Genomic DNA, 19,713 nt, shown 5'->3' with positions numbered 1-19,713 from the left:
AATATTGGATATAAAACCCCAGATCCCAAAATTTGATGTGATCGGATAAATATAACACAAGTTACAGTCAACATAATAATCGGCTCTACTCCCAACTCGTGCGTTGCTTTGCTTTAGGAATGAGGGAAGAAGAAGAACAAATTGTAAAATAGAGAGTAAAATTGTTTTGTTTGTATATTGATGAATTGAGTTGCAGAAAATAAACATGCAAAATTATTATTACCAAGGAATGCAAGGGTATATAAACTTCGGCATAGCTTCTTTGAAATTTTTTACATAAAGGCTATGTCGGATAGGAAATTCATCTTTAATGGTCACGCAAGTTCGCTCTGCTTTGCCACTTATTTCATGTCTGTGTGGATGCTGAACAAGTAAATGCAACAGCTTAGAACGAACTGCTAGTTTACAAATAAAATTGTAGCTCTTTCAAGGTGGAGGCTGTGGCTAAAAATGGGCCGCTGCTTCAAAATATGTACATTTGTATATATGTATATGTGCTGGGATGTATGTACATACAATTGGTTGCTTTCATTGCTTTCACGAAAGCGCAGCTCTACTGGCCAGCCGTCTCACTAACAAAGAGATGTTTTTCAATTTATCATCAGTCGCTTGACATGCAGCCATGCCAGGCGCAATTAAGCATCAAGAAACTTGGCTAGGATGCCTAAGATGCAACTGCGAGCACTCAGTCGATCATCAAAAGTGCAGCCACAGTGCCAGTACAAACCCCAGCCGTAGTTTCATTCAACATTTTGGGAGCTGCATGCCATTCAGGATAGCCGTAGGAATCAATTCGATCGAATCCCACCAGCCCAGATATGATTAAATACGTGTGGCATGTGGCAGCCCTGATGATTGTCTTTTGATGGCTGTGAAGTGCGCGTAGTGCCAGTTATCAGCAGCAGCAATTGAATAGCCTGGTCATGGATCAGAAGCCTCAACAGCAACAGAATCGGATACAGCAGGCATCGAGTGGTACTAGTCCGGTTAGCTTTTTGAAGGACATGTCGCTGATTTATCGCATATATCAGCAATGTACTGGTAAAAATATGTCCGTTTGTCTCAAGGTGAAACTACTAACTGGCCTGGAAAAGGCTTTCCGTTCGGCAAAATCCTTGACCCTCTTCGAGGGTATTCAGTTTGTTAGCAGCAGTCCGGACAATCAGTATATTTGGTAGGAGCAGGTCCTGAATAGCATGATTATGAAGCGTCTTGGCAATTTTCTGCAAGATCACACTCTACAGGTATGGCGGATCAAGCTATAATTAAAGGATTATTCAAATTTGCTAATTTTTTTGCAGATTGAATTCCCTGATCTACGCGACACGGATAGCAACTCTGTAGAGGGCCGTAAGAAGACGGATAAAAAGGGCAGTGGATCTTATATAATGATTCCCTTGCTGCTTTGCGGCACATTTGTGCCAGTTGCCTATGGAGCCTTGGCTATGCTGTCCGTTAAAGCCTTGATTGTCTCTAAATTGGCGCTGGTATTGGCATCCATAATGGGCATCAAAAAACTATTGAGTGGCGGCGGCGGAGGCAAGGAATCCTCTCATGAAGTTGTTGTCTCCTCTGGCGGCCATTCGGGCTGGTGTCGGGACTTTGATATGGCCTACAGCAGCTGGAAGCAAGCAAAGGATTCGGCGGGCAGCGGCAAAAGCTTGTAGACGCACCACGCGAACCCCCTCCGCCTGACCCTGCATAGTGATCCAATGATGATTCCAGCCGAGCATTTGCATTTGGAAACGACAAAGAGAAGAAGCCAACCAAAGAACCGATTGCCGCATAAACTGTCTGACTTGAATGTGTGTAAGGTTTAAGTAAGCGCTAAATTAAATATAGTTAATTCTGCTTTAAATCACAAATAGTCTCAATATCGTAAGAGCTAAAAAGGTTGAGGTTTTCAGGAAACAAAGGCCGTCTTGTGGGCAATCCATTTCCCTATACAAACGTTTTCTAACATAAAGGCTATGTCAATTTAAATAAAGTCAACTGTTGTATTAATGTCATTGTAGTGCTCTGTAATATACAATGTGAAAACTAAAGGAAAATTTGATGAACAAGGAGAAATTATATGAGAAGAGCGGCGCTTTAGTATTCAACGAGTAAGGGCATTAATTCGTGCTTCTCAACACAAGAGCACAGAGGACAGCCTATCAAACGGTTAGGTTAGAAACGAGAAATCGTCGAGCCTATCGTACAGATGAATGAGGAATAATATTCAAGTGCAAGAAGAAATGGTTCAAGAATTGATTTGAATCGAGCAGCCTTTCTATATGATTGCACCATCGACTACAGCTTGCATCGATTAGTTTGTGGCATTGTGGCTCATTGAAGTTTGATGGTAAAACGGTTTGTGCTGCCTTAGTGGTAAAGTAAAATTGTTATTATTGGTCCCGCTAAAAGAGCCATTGTGTTTCCTGCTTTATGGCGAAACACTAGAAATACAAATACAGCAATACAGCAGAAACCAGTCGTTTTAGGCTCCATAGGCAATTGGCACAAATGTGCCACTGCCCTTTTTATCCGTCTTCTTACGGCCCTCTACAGAGTTGCTATACGTGTCGCGTAGATCAGGGAATTTAATCTGCGAAAAAATGAGCAAATTTGAATAATCCTTTAACTATAGCTTGATCCGCCATACCTGTAGAGTGTGATCTTGCAGAAAATTGCCAACACGCTTCACAATCATGCTATTCAGGACCTGTTCCTTGGCATGTACTCCACGCGGCAGTACAGCCTCAATATCCTGTTCACTGATCGATGTCAGCTTGGATCGCTGCTTATTGTCCGGACTGTGCTAAGAAACTGAACACCCTCGAAGAGGAACCGAACGGAAAGCCTCTTCCAGGCCAGTTAGTAGTTTCACCTTTTGACAAACGGACATATTTTCACCAGTACATTGCTGATATATGCGATAAATCAGCGACATGTCCTTCAAAAAGCTAACCGGACTAGTACCACTCGATGCCTGCTGTATCCGATTCTGTTGCTGTTGAGGCTTCTGATCCATGACCAGGCTATTCAATTGCTGCTGCTGATAACTGGCACTACGCGCACTTCACAGCCATCAAAAGACAATCATCAGGGCTGCCACATGCCACACGTATTTAATCATATCTGGGCTGGTGGGATTCGATCGAAGTGATTCCTACGGCTATCCTGAATGGCATGCAGCGCCCAAAATGTTGAATGAAACTACGGCTGGGGTGGGTACTGGCCCTGTGGCTGCACCTTTGATGATCGACTGAGTGCTGGCATTTGCATCTTAGGCATTATATACCTCCTAGCCAAGTTTCTTGATGCTTTATTGCGCCTGGCATGGCTGCATGTCAAGCGCCTGATGATAAATTGAAAAACATTTCTTTGTTTTAGTCTAAATATCACGCCAATTAGTGAGACGGCTGGCCAGTAGAGCTGCGCTTTCGTGAAAGCAATGAAAGCAACCAATTGTATGTACATACATCCCAGCACATATACATATATACAAATGTACATATTTTGAAGCAGCAGCCGCAGTTTTAGCCATAGCCCCCACCTTGAAAGAGCTGCAATTTTATTTGTAAACTAGCAGTTCGTTCTAAGCTGTTGCATTTACTTGTTCAGCATCCACACAGGCCTGAAACAAATGCAATAAGTGGCAAAGCAGAGCAAACGTGCGTGACCATTAAAGATGAATTTCCTATTCGACATAGCCTTTATGTAAAAAAAAAAAAAAATATACTTATACTTTGTAAATAGCTATGTAGGCGAATTCTCTCTTGGCGCCGTTTATTAGACCGTAAAAAGATTTTCGGTTTTCAGGAACTTTTCTTTTCTTAGTTTGTCATTGTTTCGGTTTTATGTTCAAATGCTTTTGCTTAAGACGAAAGATACAAATTTACTTTGCTTTGCTGTTAAGTTTATTGTTGCATACTTTGCGGCATTTGCATAGTATGCAGTGCAACCAAGAAATAAAAGAGTTAAGACACAAACTTAAAGCCAACTTGACGAAAGTGTATGAAAGCTTTTCACTTACATACTGTTTAGCTCGTTCAGTTTCGAATCTATCTACTATAGAAATAATTACAGAATTTTGAGATCTAAGAATGCCTGGGATATGGCTAAAATTCTCGGCGTCCGCCTGCAACAACAGAGACTTCTGCAATCTGTTGAATGAATTTTCTTAAAGCTTTGAAGGATACAGAAACGTCGGCTGCCTAAAGTTCAATAGTGAAACACCGATTCTAGAATATAGTGCTATACGTTGCGGCAGCAGACGAGAATACGATGGATTGGGTGTTGGGTGTCATCTGCAAAAAAGATAACTACGAAGCTGTTCCCCTTACGGAATTTCTACATCTCTTACCAGCTCGAGTCATACTGCCTAAAGCAGAAGACTGCTTAAGTAAAATCTCTGAAATGCTCGAACGACGAAATAATGATGTTCAAACATACAAATGGTCTGTTACCGATAGAAATGATTTGGATCCATGCTCCAACGATAATATTACGAAAGTATGCGTTAATGAAACGATCGATCTATAAATGGACGCTGACAGTATTGAGACTATTAATAACAGATGCTACCAGTTAAAATACAATTTCTGGGTAGTCAAATTCATTTACATATATTTTATCATATTTCATAAAATTTCAAAATGATCATTAAAAAAATGGCTGTGCAAAAAACACATGAAGCCTAGTAATATCTAGATCTTTTTTCCATCCACTATAACACTGATCATGCCCCTAGCCCAAACCCAAAGCCATACAGGTGTAGAGAGAGAGAGAGAGACACGACAATTGAATTTATGATAACAATAACAATTTCAAAAAACGCTGCTTCGGTTTTTAATATATATAACCGTAGCACGAATTAATGCCCTTACTCGTTGAATACTAAAGCGCCGCTCTTCTCATATAATTTCTCCTTGTTCATCAAATTTTCCTTTAGTTTTCACATTGTATATTACAGAGCACTACAATGACATTAATACAACAGTTGACTTTATTTAAATTGACATAGCCTTTATGTTAGAAAACGTTTGTATAGGGAAATGGATTGCCCACAAGACGGCCTTTGTTTCCTGAAAACCTCAACCTTTTTAGCTCTTACGATATTGAGACTATTTGTGATTTAAAGCAGAATTAACTATATTTAATTTAGCGCTTACTTAAACCTTACACACATTCAAGTCAGACAGTTTATGCGGTTTATTCTTTGGTTGGCTTCTTCTGTTTGCCCGCCGAATCCTTTGCCGGCTTCCAGACGCTGTAGGCCAAAAAGGACTTTTTATCAAAGTCCCGACCCCAGCCCGAATGGCCGACAGAGGAGACAACAACTTCATGAGAGGATTCCTTGCCTCCGCCGCCGCCACTCAATAGTTTCTTGATGCCAATTATGGATGCCAATACCAGCGCCAATTTAAAGACAATCAAGGCTTTACCGGCCAGCATAGCCAAGGCTCCATAGGCAATTGGCACAAATGTGCCACTGCCTTTTTATCCTTCTTTTTACGGCCAACTCTACAGAGTTGCTATACGTGTCGCGTAGATCAGGGAATTTAATCTGCAAAAAAATAAGCAAATTGAATAATCCTTTAACTATAGCTTGATCCGCCATAACTGTAGAGTGTGATCTTGCAGAAAATTGCCAACACGCTTCACAATCATGCTATTCAGGACCTGTTCCTTGGCATGTACTCCACGCGACAGTACAGCCTCAATATCCTGTTTACTGATCGATGGCAGCTTGGATCGCTGCTTATTGTCCGGACTGCTGGTAAGAAACTGAACACCCTCACCCAATAAGTGGCCAAGCAGAGCAAACGTGCGTGACCATTAAAGATGAATTTCCTATTCGACATAGCCTTTATGTAAAAACCAGAGGGCCGGGGCTAACTTCGACCGCGTCAAAGTTTGTATACCCTTGCAACATTATTGGTAACTTTTTCCTTACCTATAGCCATCAAAGTGGAAAAACGTTTAAGCTAAAAGGGCTAATGTGTCCGAAAGAACGGCCTACAATCTTAGCATAGGAAATAACGAAGATATTGATCAAAGTCACTGTTTTCCACCGATCGTTCCTATGGGAGCTATATGATATAGTTACCCGATCTTTATCAAATTTGGCACAGTCACTAACAGATATATTAAACTAACAAATGTTTAATTTGAAAGCAATCGCGTCAAAAGTAACGAAGTTATTGACAAAAGTCACTGTTTTCGAAAGATCGTTCCTATGGGAGCTATATGATATAGTCAACCGATCTTGATCAAATTTGGCATAGTCGTTTATATGTGTAATTAACTCACCAATATTAAATTTCACGACAATAGCTCAGAAAATAACTAAGTTATTAAGAAAAGTCACTGTTCGTGACTTTGTCATTTGTATGGGAGCTATACGATATAGTGATCCGATCCGGCTGAATCCGAGATATACAACGCCTGCTGTATATACAAGCCTACAAATTTCAGCTCTGTAGCTCTTACGGTCTAGAAGGAGTTTGCGTTGATCCAGACGGACGGACAGACGGACGGTCGGACGGACATGGCTATATGACCTCGTCTCGTCATGCTGATCAAGAATATATATACTTTATATGGTCGGAAATGCTTCCTTCTATGCGTTGCACACTTCTGACCAAATTAATATACCCTTTTTTCAAGGGTATCAAAAAAAAATACTTATACTTTGTGTTTAAGAATAAACACCGTGTCCATCTGAAGCGGTTTCACCAAATCAGATGCACTAAAGAAAATATAATACAACTGTTCTTTGGCACAAACAACTAATCTAGCATATGACTAGAATTACAATCAGCCACACGCGTTGTGGGAAAAAACACTTGTAATTGTAAACTAACCCAAACGATCACAACGGCAGGATGTCAAGTGGCCGACGCCGTGCCTAAAATAATAATAATTTTTCAAACCCCGAATGCGTGGGTGTGAGTCGTACTAGAATAAGATCTCCTTAAGAACAATTGTTACCTCCTAGAGCCTAAGATTTCCTATATAAACTCCGTACTTTAGTAAATAAAATCAGTTCATAGGGTTATTTTCCTTCTCTCCGGGAATTCCCTATTCATTTTGGTCCTTCGAGCCGGATGGATCATGTTTGGTCCTTCGATAAAAAAGAACTCTGTATTTTTCCCCCACCAGTGGTAAGAGACTCAGATGTTCAATCAGCTCCTTAAAGTCTGAATTCTTATGATAAGATCAGCTAAAGGTAGCAAAATAAATAACTCTTGTTTTCCCTCACCAGTGGTAAGAGACAGAGTATAAAATTAAAGCAAAATATTATTGCTTAATAAATAAAAAATGCGTGCGTCTGAATCTAAAGGCAGTTTGGCTAGTGGAGCAACTGTAGTATCTTCAGCGGCGACAGAGTTTTTAACCAATCTTAAAGGCAGATTGGCTAGTGGAGCAACTGTAGTAATTTCGGCAGTGTGTATGTACACTAATATCGTTGCAAACGCTGTATGTAGTTGCAAGTAGGCAACAAAGATCAGCAGCAGAGCAATGAAACAGTTGCAATTAGCCAACAAAGGACAGCAGAAGAGCAATGAAATATTTGCAAAGAGGCAACACGTTAGCAGAAGAGCATGAACATAGTTTCAGAGACGAAAAGGATGGTGGCAGGTGGCCGCAGGAGCAGATCGGAGAGGCGAGCGGAGTTCGAACGAGTTTAAGGAGAGGCGAGCGGAGGCAAAGCATGGTTTTCTAACAATTTAAAGGTCGCTTAAATAAAAAACTAATTACATACTATACAAATAAATCCCACTCGCCCCATTTGGTGGCCCCGCGCAGAATGTTTAAGAATAAACACCGTGTCCATCTGAAGCGGCTTCACCAAATCAGATGCACTAAAGAAAATATAATAGAACTGTACTTTGGCATAAACAACTAACCTAGCATATGACTAGAATTACAATCAGCCACACGCGTTGTGGGAAAAAACACTTGTAATTGTAAACTAACCCAAACGATCACAACGGCAGGATGTCAAGTGGCCGACGCCGTGCCTAAAATAATAATAATTTGTCAACCCCGAATGCGTGGGTGTGAGTCGTACTAGAATAAGATCTCCTTAAGAACAATTGTTACCTCCTAGAGCCTAAGATTTCCTATATAAACTCCGTACTTTAGTAAATAAAATCAGTTCATATTTTGAATTCAACGAATGAAGATTGGGTTATTTTCCTTCTCTCCGGGAATTCCCTATTCACTTTGTAAATAGCTATGTAGGCGAATTCTCTCTTGGGGCCGTTTATTAGATCGTAAAAAGATTTTCGGTTTTCAGGAACTTTTCTTTTCTTAGTTTGTCATTGTTTCGGTTTTATGTTCAAATGCTTTTGCTTAAGACGAAAGATACAAATTTACTTTGCTTTGCTGTTAAGTTTATTGTTGCATACTTTGCGGCAACAATATAAGATCTAATATCTAGATCCTTTTTCCATCCACTATAACCCTGATCATGCCCCTAGCACAAACCCAAAGCGAGAGAGAGAGACACGACAATTGAATTTATGATAACAATAACAATTTCAAAAAACGCTTACGTGCGTGCTAAAAATGGTAGTTGACGCTGTAGTTGATTCGCTTTCTACTAAACAAATATATATAAACACATATATGTATGAATCTTACAAAGTCCAGTGCAATATGCATAGATAAACCGAAATACTCTTGCTTGCAGCATGGTTGCTGTTGCTGTTGCTTTCTTTGGTATTTCAATTTCACTTTTGATTCGCTGTACAAAATATTAATTAGTTGCCCGTCAATTATAGAACATTGAACTTATCGTCAAGGGAACCTTTTTAATACCCACATACATTTATTGAGTAACCTTCCCACCCAATTCGATTTAATAGAAGGCGGCCATCCCCTTGATTCTAAGGTCGAAGCGTCGAGGCGGCCACCAGGTCCGTTTCCGAGAACACCGGGCGGCCCTACTGGCCCAGATTAACAACGATCCTCCATCACCCTGGGCAGAAGGATGCAGGCTGTGGTACAAAATAGATGACCTGGAAAAAGCGCACCAGAGAACCAAACCGGGGGGTGGCAGAGCCATATGCAGCGACCAGTAACAGCAGCAGATGCAGAAACAAAAAAATATTAACAAAAAATAATAAGAAAATAAAAAAAGTGTGTATATATATACACTAAAATACAAAATACACAAAAAAAAACATATATATATATACAATTAAATAATAAATTCCAATCGGCATTATATGCCCCAACATACCCTAACGAAGAGCGCATGTCAAACATGTGCACTCAAAATTGCACAAACAACATAAACACACGTGTAAAGCTTGTCACGATCAAAGCGAGCTTCTGAAAAAAACTTCAATAAAGTTCAAAAAAAGCTCAACTAAATTTCACGAAGCTTGCAAGCACACATAAAGCTTTCTGATCGCAGCAAGCTCCACAAGATCAAAATTGCCCAATAACAAAGTCTAAATACCCTATAAGAAAAATTACATCATTTTTTTTTTTGGAAACAATTAAATATTAGAAAATAGAATTTTAAACAAATTGAAAAAAATAACAAAGAAAAAAAAGAAGAATCAAAATTTTTTATATATTACAATATAAAGAAGAAAAAAAAATGAAATACTAAGAGAACAAAATTATTTTAAGGGAATTATTGAAAAAAAATTTCAGAAAGCGTACAAGTGCCAAAGTAGTAAAATCTTCACTGAGCTAATATACAGTTTAAATAAACAACTAATAATCAATTACTTTCACTCGTTGCAGAGGACGGACGTGTTTTTTTTGCGCTTATCAACTTTTATTTTTTCTCGCGATTAAATACTTTTACATAACTCTTAAATTATCGGTTTAATTAATAATAATTTCAACATCCGAATTTTATTTTCATTTCGCGAATTCTTGCTATCGCTTTTGTTTAAATTTAAATAAATCAAAACTTACAACAATACTTGCATTAGCGGTGTTGTTGTTTTGTTTATCTCTTTTGCTTTTGTGTCTTTACCGTTTTAACTAACTCTCGCGCTCTTGCGTACAAATTGTTGTTGCATGTGTTCAATTTGACGCGCTCTCCCGCTCTTTTCTATTCTTGATTGATTTGCGCTCTCGTCTTTTGCCTACCCGCGACTCTGTGATACGTGTTTTTGTTTTTGTGTTTTCATTTTTTTTTATTCTTTAGTTATGAAGGCCTTACTCTGCACATTAACCCTTGTGTCAGAACTGGTCAGTATATTCTTATATACAGATTTTTTACCTTTAGAACTTTTATTTTTATTTTTTTGTATTTCCTTTTGTAATTAAATTAAACTTTTTGATAAAATGGTTGTCTGCTCAAAAAATAATTGCATAGTTGCCACTAATGCGGTTGACTCCCATGATTATATTCTTTGTTGGTTGTGTGACAATGCGGTTCACGTTAAGTGTGCAGGTTACACAGGCAGAATCAAGGAGTCTATTGCTAAAGGTGGTGGCTTAAAATATGGATGTGATGCTTGCCGGGAGGTCGAGAATGAGATGCGCTCTTTCATGAGGCGGACTAGAGATAGTTTTGACACTTTAAGGGCACGTTTTAATAAACTCCAAGCGGAGTTTACTGCGGTGGAGACTCAGTTCAGAAGTTTATTGCTTATGAATGAGTCTCCGAAACGTAAAAGGACCAGTCCTTGGGGTGTTTCTGTATCTGTATCCGGATCCGCCAGCTCTCTTATCGTCCCCGACCGGTCTCATGCACCGTCCACTCCTAACTCGAGAATGTACAGCAATTGATATCGTTTAAGAGCCCGGTTGTGAATGCTATTAGTAATGAATTACCGGTATTACCTGTATTACCTTATTGCCGATAGTTCTAAAAGTATCGAGGGCCCCGTAAACAAGTTGACTGCTGCAGTGGGTGACTTGTCCAACGTTACTGCTGCGGCTGACGCTTCGGGACCGCGGCCTCTCGTTGGCATACCACCAAAGAAACATATATTTGTTTCTAGGCTAGACCCTGTTGTCACATCTGATGATGTAATAGCCTATATTCGGAAGAAAGTTAACGTCTCGAATATTGCGGTGGAGAAGTTTAAATTTTCTTATTCTAGGGACATTTCGTCCTTTAAAATTAGTGTTTCTGCCAATATCTTCGACACTATATGTCGAGAAGATTTTTGGCCTAAACATATAATAGTTAAGGAATATACTGTAAAAAGAAAAATCGGCAACCGATTCGCTTGCCTACAACAACAACTAATCCTATTCCTGCCACATCAGCATCTGCTGGTGTGTCAAAAAACTAGCTTCGTCCCTTAACCTGGGTTACCAGAACGTTAGAGGACTGAAATCTAAACTTCCTAATCTCTATGTAGATAGTCTTTCTTTTGAGCATAACATTCTAGCTTTCACAGAGACGTGGCTAAAACCTGATATTGCTGATGCATCGGTTTTTTTAACAAACTTTTCTATTTTCAGACGTGACCGGATTTCTCGCATAGGTGGTGGAGTTCTGATAGCTGTTGATGCTGCTTTATCATCTGAAATGATTCAATTTTCTAGTACCCAGGAGATTGAGTTTGTCGGTGTTAAAGTAAATTTTAAATCTTTTAATGCTTTCATTACTTGTTCCTATATTCCACCATTGTCAGACATGGTGGTATATTTAAATCATTTAGAGGCAATTCAGTTTGTCTCCTCTTTAGTTTCGAGTCAAGACATGCTCATAGTTGTAGGTGATTTTAATTTACCCGCTTTAGCATGGTCACTAACAGATGAATCTACCACGTTGCTGCCCTCTTTGTCACATGACTTTATTGATGGCCTTCTAGGCTTATCTTTATCCCAAGTCAATCCTGTCTTAAATTTTAATGGAAAATCGTTAGATCTTATTTTTGTATTGGATTCTTCTTATTGTGACGTTTCTAGGATCGAACCATTTGTTCTTCCAGAAGACAAATTTCATCCTACATTAAATTTAAAAATTGATTTGCCCTTGCTTTCACCATTACTTGGTTCAAATGAGTTACCTCTAACTAGGTGTTTTCGTAAGACTGACTTTGTCAGCCTTAATTAAAACATTGCTACTACCGATTGGTCTTATCTGTACAATTGTAGTGATATGAACTCGGCTGTTCGTTTTTTCTATGATACTCTGAATTCACTCTTTGATATTTGTGTGCCTCTTGGTAGGCTGGAGCGGCTTAACATTTGCAACATTTTTGCAGCTCTATTATTTCGCCATCTCAACATGGGTTTGTGAAACGTAGATCTACAACCACTAACCTTTTAGAATTTACATCAATAATTATCAAGGGGTTCAAAAATGGTAAACAAACTGATGTCATATACACTGACTTCAGCAAAGCCTTTGATTCCGTTTATCATACCCTATTACTTTCTAAGCTGAGCGACATTGGGTTTCCATCCCTTTTCCTTTCTTGGGTTCGAGAATATTTAACAAATAGAAAACAGAAGGTACTTTTTAAGTCTTCTTTTTCCGTTTCCATTTCTGTGACTTCTGGTGTACCTCAAGGTAGTCATCTTGGCCCTCTGCTCTTCACACTATTTATTAACGATCTTCCATCAGTCATTGTTCATTCGCGTGTGCTTATGTATGCTGACGATGTCAAGCTTTGTCTTACTTATAAAGATACAGATTCATTTAGTCGGCTACAAGCTGATCTTGAAAACTTTCAATCCTGGTGCCAGTTTAATCTACTAAATCTTAACACTACCAAATGTAAGGTAATGACTTTTTTTCGTAACTCTCCTCAACTGGTCACTTATATTCTAAACAACAGCCCTTCAGAACGTCTAAATAATATGAATGATTTGGGCGTACTTATGGACCATAAGTTAAATTTTAACACCCATATTTCCACCACGGTCGCAAAGGCCATGAGTGTCCTGGGTTTCATTAAAAGATGGTCAAAAGAATTTGATGACCCCTATACAATAGTTGTAAAGTTCTTTTTACTTCGCTTGTCCGTCCTATTTTAGAGTATGGATCTTGCATTTGGTCACCTCAATATGAGTCGCACTAGACTAGACTAGAATCCGTTCAAAAGCAGTTCTTGCTATTTGCTCTTCGTGGCTTAAGCTGGGATCGCAATGTCAATTTGCCTTCGTATTCTAGTAGACTTCTCTTGATTAACCTTCCGTCCCTAACTAACCGTAGAATTATGCTTGGTGTCATTTTTATGCACAAGCTCCTAATTGGTGATATCGACTCGCCTGAGTTATTAGCTCAGGTGAATCTGTCGGTACCATGTAGACGGAGTAGACATCTTTTGATACCTTTATCCCTTAGTCGTTGTTCTTCTAACTATGCTATGCATGAACCTTTTAGGGTCCTCTGCTCTGATTACAACCTTCTATCCCCTGTAATCGGCTCAGAGTTTTCTATTAATATGCTTAAAACATCTATCCTATCCCATTTAGTTAATAGATAGCTATAGTATTATTTGTTTGTCTGTCTTTTCTATTGTGTATTTTGTCCACGCGATTCGTGTCGTGCGTTATACGGCTGCACCCCTCGGTCGGTCGGGTGGGAGGTGGGCAGTTGTCTGCTTGGGCTCGCGCGTAACAAACTTTGTCCTGGTTTCGTAGGGGCCACAACGATACTATATAGAAGCAACTTTTGAACCTCTAGTAGCAAAAGACACAGAAGAACCAGCTGTAAAAGATAACCCACAAGACATTCAAGATAATACAAAACCAAAGATGGTGCAAACAAAGATTAAATTTCTTAATACAGCTTCTAAGCTGATTCAGGAGTATTATGTTGGAGTAGAAACACTTCAAAGTTTCATAGATTCACTGGAAATAATCAATGAAATTAAAGCAGAACATGAAGAAACAACTATTAAACTCATAAAAACAAAACTAAAAGGGGACGTTAGACTACTAGTAACAAATGAAAATACTATAAATGGTATAATACAAACATTAAAGAAAGAAATTAAGGGTGAAACAGTTCAGGTAGCAGAGGCAAGATTAATGAATTTAAAACAAAATGGCAAGAACGCAAAAAAGGAACAATTACACAAATAAGAACTCGTACAATAATAATAGAAATTATAATAACAATTACCAAAATAGAAACCCAAATGATAATACTAACTATAACAATACTAGGAATTACAATAACTATAGTAATAATTATAATCGAAGAAATTATAACAATAGAAATACAAATTATCCTCCTAAAACACAACAAAATAATAATGTCAGATTTACAAACATAGAAGGAAATTCGGAAAACTCCGAAAGTCCTCTGATGTAAAAAGTCGAACAAATAAAATATATAGTTTAAATTTCAACCTTAATAGCTACATAACTTTAAACTTTGACGATGTAGGGACAACAAAATTACTATTAGACACAGGAGCTGATGTATCACTCATACAAAAAAAAAATATTAAGAAAAGACAATACAGTTGACATACAAAGACGGACAAAACTTAGTGGAATAGGCAAAGACGTCCTATTTACAATAGGTGAAACCAAACTAAAGATCAGCAACCTCTCAACGGTACACACCTTCCAAGTAAAAGAAAATGATTTCACCATCCCATGTGACGGAATCCTGGGGCTTGACTTTATAAAAAAATTCAATTGCCCACTCAATTATTCCACCAACAAATTGATAATTGTAAGGAAGCTCTGGCTGGGGTACAGTTCTCAGTCCCAGAGTCCCGTCTACAGAACATTTATTTGATCTGGAGACCTTGATGAGAATTAGGATAGGGGACTGAGATCACATGAAGGGGAGAAAAGGGAAGGGAAAGGAGTAGGAGGAGAGTCCAAGAGGAGTAGCAACGACTGATCTCAATTTCCACTCGTCTGCCAAGCGAAGCCCGCTTGGCCAAGATCCGTTGCCTCTTGGACTTGGAAAGGGAGGCGTGAAAGGAAATGTTAGTGTGGTTATTAGAAAGGGATGGTGAAGAGGAACTGCAACAACTGATCTCGTCTGCCAAGCGAAGCCCGCTTGGCAAAGTTGTGACTGACTTCGTCTGCAAGAGAATAACTCATCCTGACGAATTCCGCTGATCCTTCGGCTCCACTCAAATAGTGAAGTGGCCAAGGAAAAGGGAAGGGAAAGGGTATACATAGATTCGTTGACAAATAAAAAATAATGCCGGGTGTGTTAAACGTTAAAAAAAAGAACTACAGTTAGTTTTCATGTTGGGATATTTAATGTGCCCTCCATGGGCGTATTAAAAAATAAAAGTAAAAATGAAGAGGGGCCCTACATGAGCGTAGTTTAAATTGCAATGATAATGTGACTCGTCACACGGTGTCCTTATTTCGAACGGACGAAATGGAGCGTGACTCGCACGTGTACTTTAACGTCGATACGGAACAGTTGATCATCCGCCCACATGAGGAAACGGTGGTTTGTGCGGGGTCCATCGTGACGGAGTACCGCCACCCGATCTCGGACTTCAGCGGGTACTCGTCTACCCGGGGTGTCGACGAGCCATTCTGGTGGTGTGAGGACATAATTGGACGCCGCGGCGGTGGCCTCCGGCACATAAATTGGCGTAGATCGGCGCAAAGGGCCTCGCGACGTTGGTCCAGGGCTGGCGTGAGTTGGCAGAGTAGCGGTGTCGTTTGCCGGGGCGAGCGATGGTCGAGGACGGTCCCGAAGAGGTCTAAGCGTCTCCTCGTTGTCAGATTGTGTCTCACTGACCCTGACGGTTGTCAGGAGAACACCTGTGTTCGCTGGGGGCTTATCGGCTTATACACGGGCCGCAGAGGTGTGTCTGGCATGGCTGCTTCCACGACTTCTGGGGATTGACGTCTCTCCAGAGCGGAACTGGGTCTGCGCGGGCTTTAGACACGGTGAGACGTCGAGTTGGACTTGAATCCATAGTCATCAGCGGCGGTGACTCTGGATTGTCTCTTCCGGGCAGGTTTGCCCCACAGGACCAGTGGATACCGTCGAATCCTCCAAACGAACAGGGCCGGCAGACTCCGAGGGTCCGATGTTTTGTGCCGGGGGAGAGAGTTCGACCACCGACCGTATCACAGCGCGCTCAGGTCGGGTCGAGGCGGAAGCTCGTTGAGCCTCGTCGGGTGGCTTCTTGTCGCTCTCTAGATCCTTGCCCCCGGCAGGTCGCTCGGTCGGGATGTCGGTCGGGGCCAACTCCACGCGGCAGAGAAGGACTGGGACTTCGGTGGCTTGTGGTGGGGCCGGGCATGACAGGGCCGTGTTCCCTTTCACATACAGCAATTATTTGTTCGACGATCCGGGCTATGTGGGCCTCGCGGTCGCTGTCGTCTTCTCCTTGCTGTGACATACTGCTGTGAAATATAAAGAGTGTTAAAACTACCCTGAATTCTGAGTGTACTAACGAGGCCCTATGAGTGCGGTTTACAAAAGTGCTATGATTAAAGCTAAGATACAATGTTTAAGATAATTTTTGCCTAGCATCGGTGCGAAGAGCACCTCGTTAGAAGGAAGGGGGACGTTGGGCAAGCGCACCCACCAACAAGTGGTCCCCCTTGAAAGATCGTTAATCAGTGGCCTCGTGCGGGCCGTGGGTATGAGGTGTCCCGAGGCCGATGTCTTCAGAAAGACCGAGTTCTGGTGGTTCGTTGTCGTCACTATTAAAGGCCTTTAAGTCAGCCAGACCGGCGGTACGTCGCTCACGCCCCTGGGCTACAAGAAGTCTAACGATGTTGCTGGAAAGAAACTTGATTATTTCATACGGGCCCTTAGGCGCCAGTTTGGCATTGAACCCTTCGTTGGCAAGCAGCACATGATGCTTGAGCATGACCATGCTCCCGATGTTTGGACGCCAGTCGCGTCGTCTCAGGTCGTAGTATTTCTTTTGATTCTGGGTAGCGTTCAGTTGATTCTCATGTACGAGCTTAAAAATATCTTCCATTCGACGGACGCGCTCGTCGGGGCTAGGGGGTTCGTTACAAGAAAACTAGTAACATCGTATTACCTTGCTTAAAACGTGGCAAAGGCCCGATAAAGTCAGTACACACGGTATCGAAAGACTCCGCGACTTGACGGGTGAGCATTTTGCCCGCTGGTTTCATTTGCGCCGGTCTAAATTGCAAGCAGGTGAGGCAGCATCTAACGTAACGCGCGACATCTCGAAAGAGGCCAGGCCAAAAGTATCTTTGGGTCACTCGCAAAGTGGTTTTCCTGATCCCCAAGTGGCCAGCCGTCACTACATTGTGACATTCCTGTAGTACTTGGTCTCGACACTCTAGGGGAACGCATAGTTGCCAAGGTGTAGAATCGTGGTCATCTGGGTGGGGGTCTCGTCTGCGATAAATCTGGCCGTTCTCGAATATATAATCTGAAAAATCCGCAGGGTGTTCCGTGACGTGCTGCCGCATCTTTAGCCACCATTTGCACTCCGGTTCTACTAGTTGTCCAAAGGTTGTCGCGATAATGCATCGGCAATCACGTTGAGCTTACCTCGTCTATAATGTACCTCGAACCTGTCTTTTCTATTGTGTATTGTGACCACGCGATTCGTGTCGTGCGTTATACGGCTGCACCCCTCGTTCGGTCGGGTGGGAGGTGGGCAGTTATCTGCTTGGGTTTGCGCGTAACATGCTTTGTCCTAGTGTCGTAGGGGCCACTTGAACGTACTGCGCATAGTATCGTCAACGATACTATATAGAAGCAACTTTTGAACCTCTAGTAGCAAAAGACACAGAAGAACCAGCTGTAAAAGATAACCCAGAAGACATTCAAGATAATACAAAACCAAAGATGGTGCAAACAAAGATTAAATTTCTTAATACAGCTTCTAAGCTGATTCAGGAGTATGATGGTGGAGTAGAAACACTTCAAAGTTTCATAGATTCACTGGAAATAATCAATAAAATAAAATCAGAACATGAAGAAACAACTATTAAACTCATAAAAACAAAACTAAAAGGGGACGTTAGACTACTAGTAACAAATGAAAATACTATAAATGGTATAATACAAACATTAAAGAAAGAAATTAAGGGTGAAACAGTTCAGGTAGCAGAGGCAAGATTAATGAATTTAAAACAAAATGGCAAGAACGCAAAAAAGAAACAATTACACAAATAAGAACTCGTACAATAATAAAAGAAATTATAATAACAATTACCAAAATAGAAACCCAAATGAAATTATAACAATAGAAATACAAATTATCCTCCTAAAACACAACAAAATAATAATGTCAGATTTACAAACATAGAAGGAAATTCGGAAAACTCCGAAAGTCCTCTGATGTAAAAAGTCGAACAAATAAAATATATAGTTTAAATTTCAACCTTAATAGCTACATAACTTTAAACTTTGACGATGTAGGGACAACAAAATTACTATTAGACACAGGAGCTGATGTATCACTCATACAAAAAAAAAAATATTAAGAAAAGACAATACAGTTGACATACAAAGACGGACAAAACTTAGTGGAATAGGCAAAGACGTCCTATTTACAATAGGTGAAACCAAACTAAAGATCAGCAACCTCTCAACGGTACACACCTTCCAAGTAAAAGAAAATGATTTCACCATCCCATGTGACGGAATCCTGGGGCTTGACTTTATAAAAAAATTCAATTGCCCACTCAATTATTCCACCAACAAATTGATAATTGTAAGGAAGCTCTGGCTGGGGTACAGTTCTCAGTCCCAGAGTCCCGTCTACAGAACATTTATTTGATCTGGAGACCTTGATGAGAATTAGGATAGGGGACTGAGATCACATGAAGGGGAGAAAAGGGAAGGGAAAGGAGTAGGAGGAGAGTCCAAGAGGAGTAGCAACGACTGATCTCAATTTCCACTCGTCTGCCAAGCGAAGCCCGCTTGGCCAAGATCCGTTGCCTCTTGGACTTGGAAAGGGAGGCGTGAAAGGAAATGTTAGTGTGGTTATTAGAAAGGGATGGTGAAGAGGAACTGCAACAACTGATCTCGTCTGCCAAGCGAAGCCCGCTTGGCAAAGTTGTGACTGACTTCGTCTGCAAGAGAATAACTCATCCTGACGAATTCCGCTGATCCTTCGGCTCCACTCAAATAGTGAAGTGGCCAAGGAAAAGGGAAGGGAAAGGGTATACATAGATTCGTTGACAAATAAAAAATAATGCCGGGTGTGTTAAACGTTAAAAAAAAGAACTACAGTTAGTTTTCATGTTGGGATATTTAATGTGCCCTCCATGGGCGTATTAAAAAATAAAAGTAAAAATGAAGAGGGGCCCTACATGAGCGTAGTTTAAATTGCAATGATAATGTGACTCGTCACACGGTGTCCTTATTTCGAACGGACGAAATGGATCGTGACTCGCCCGTGTACTTTAACGTCGATACGGAACAGTTGATCATCCGCCCACATGAGGAAACGGTGGTTTGTGCGGGGTCCATCGTGACGGAGTACCGCCACCCGATCTCTGACTTCAGCGGGTACTCGTCTACCCGGGGTGTCGACGAGCCATTCTGGTGGTGTGAGGACATAATTGGACGCCGCGGCGGTGGCCTCCGGCACATAAATTGGCGGTCGCTGTCGTCTTCTCCTTGCTGTGACATACTGCTGTGAAATATAAAGAGTGTTAAAACTACCCTGAATTCTGAGTGTACTAACGAGGCCCTATGAGTGCGGTTTACAAAAGTGCTATGATTAAAGCTAAGATACAATGTTTAAGATAATTTTTGCCTAGCATCGGTGCGAAGAGCACCTCGTTAGAAGGAAGGGGGACGTTGGGCAGGCGCACCCACCAACAAGTGGTCCCCTTGAAAGATCG

General features: G+C 40.8%; 1 protein-coding gene and 1 pseudogene across 1 annotated transcript; one reads left to right on the top strand and one right to left on the bottom strand.

The window, feature by feature from the left end:
- Positions 1-247: 247 nt before the first annotated feature.
- Positions 248-1,858, top strand: LOC124460810 (annotated as a pseudogene).
- A 621-nt stretch (positions 1,859-2,479) lies between these two features.
- On the bottom strand, positions 2,480-3,013 carry LOC124460815. The gene is made up of 3 exons (XM_047012402.1): positions 2,870-3,013; positions 2,645-2,800; positions 2,480-2,587 (listed from the first exon to the last, which is right to left on the bottom strand). The coding sequence occupies exons 1-3, from the start codon at positions 3,011-3,013 to the stop codon at positions 2,480-2,482; spliced, it is 408 nt and encodes a 135-aa protein (XP_046868358.1).
- Positions 3,014-19,713: the final 16,700 nt, after the last annotated feature.

Source organism: Drosophila willistoni, unplaced genomic scaffold (genome assembly GCF_018902025.1).
Source record: "Drosophila willistoni isolate 14030-0811.24 unplaced genomic scaffold, UCI_dwil_1.1 Seg119, whole genome shotgun sequence".
Taxonomy (NCBI): Eukaryota; Metazoa; Arthropoda; class Insecta; order Diptera; family Drosophilidae; genus Drosophila; species Drosophila willistoni.
The sequence above is the reverse complement of the archived record's forward strand: the minus strand, read 5'-3'. Positions and strand labels throughout refer to the sequence as shown.

What these genes read in the sequence shown, in the direction of transcription:
- LOC124460815 (XM_047012402.1), bottom strand. Translation starts at nt 3,013, where the DNA reads ATGGATCAGAAGCCTCAACAGCAACAGAATCGGATACAGCAGGCATCG. An exon ending in ATATGTCCGTTTGTCAAAAG is followed by an intron (nt 2,801 to 2,869) that starts GTGAAACTACTA and finishes TCAGTTTCTTAG; the next exon opens with CACAGTCCGGACAATAAGCA. An exon ending in TGCAAGATCACACTCTACAG is followed by an intron (nt 2,588 to 2,644) that starts GTATGGCGGATC and finishes ATTTTTTCGCAG; the next exon opens with ATTAAATTCCCTGATCTACG.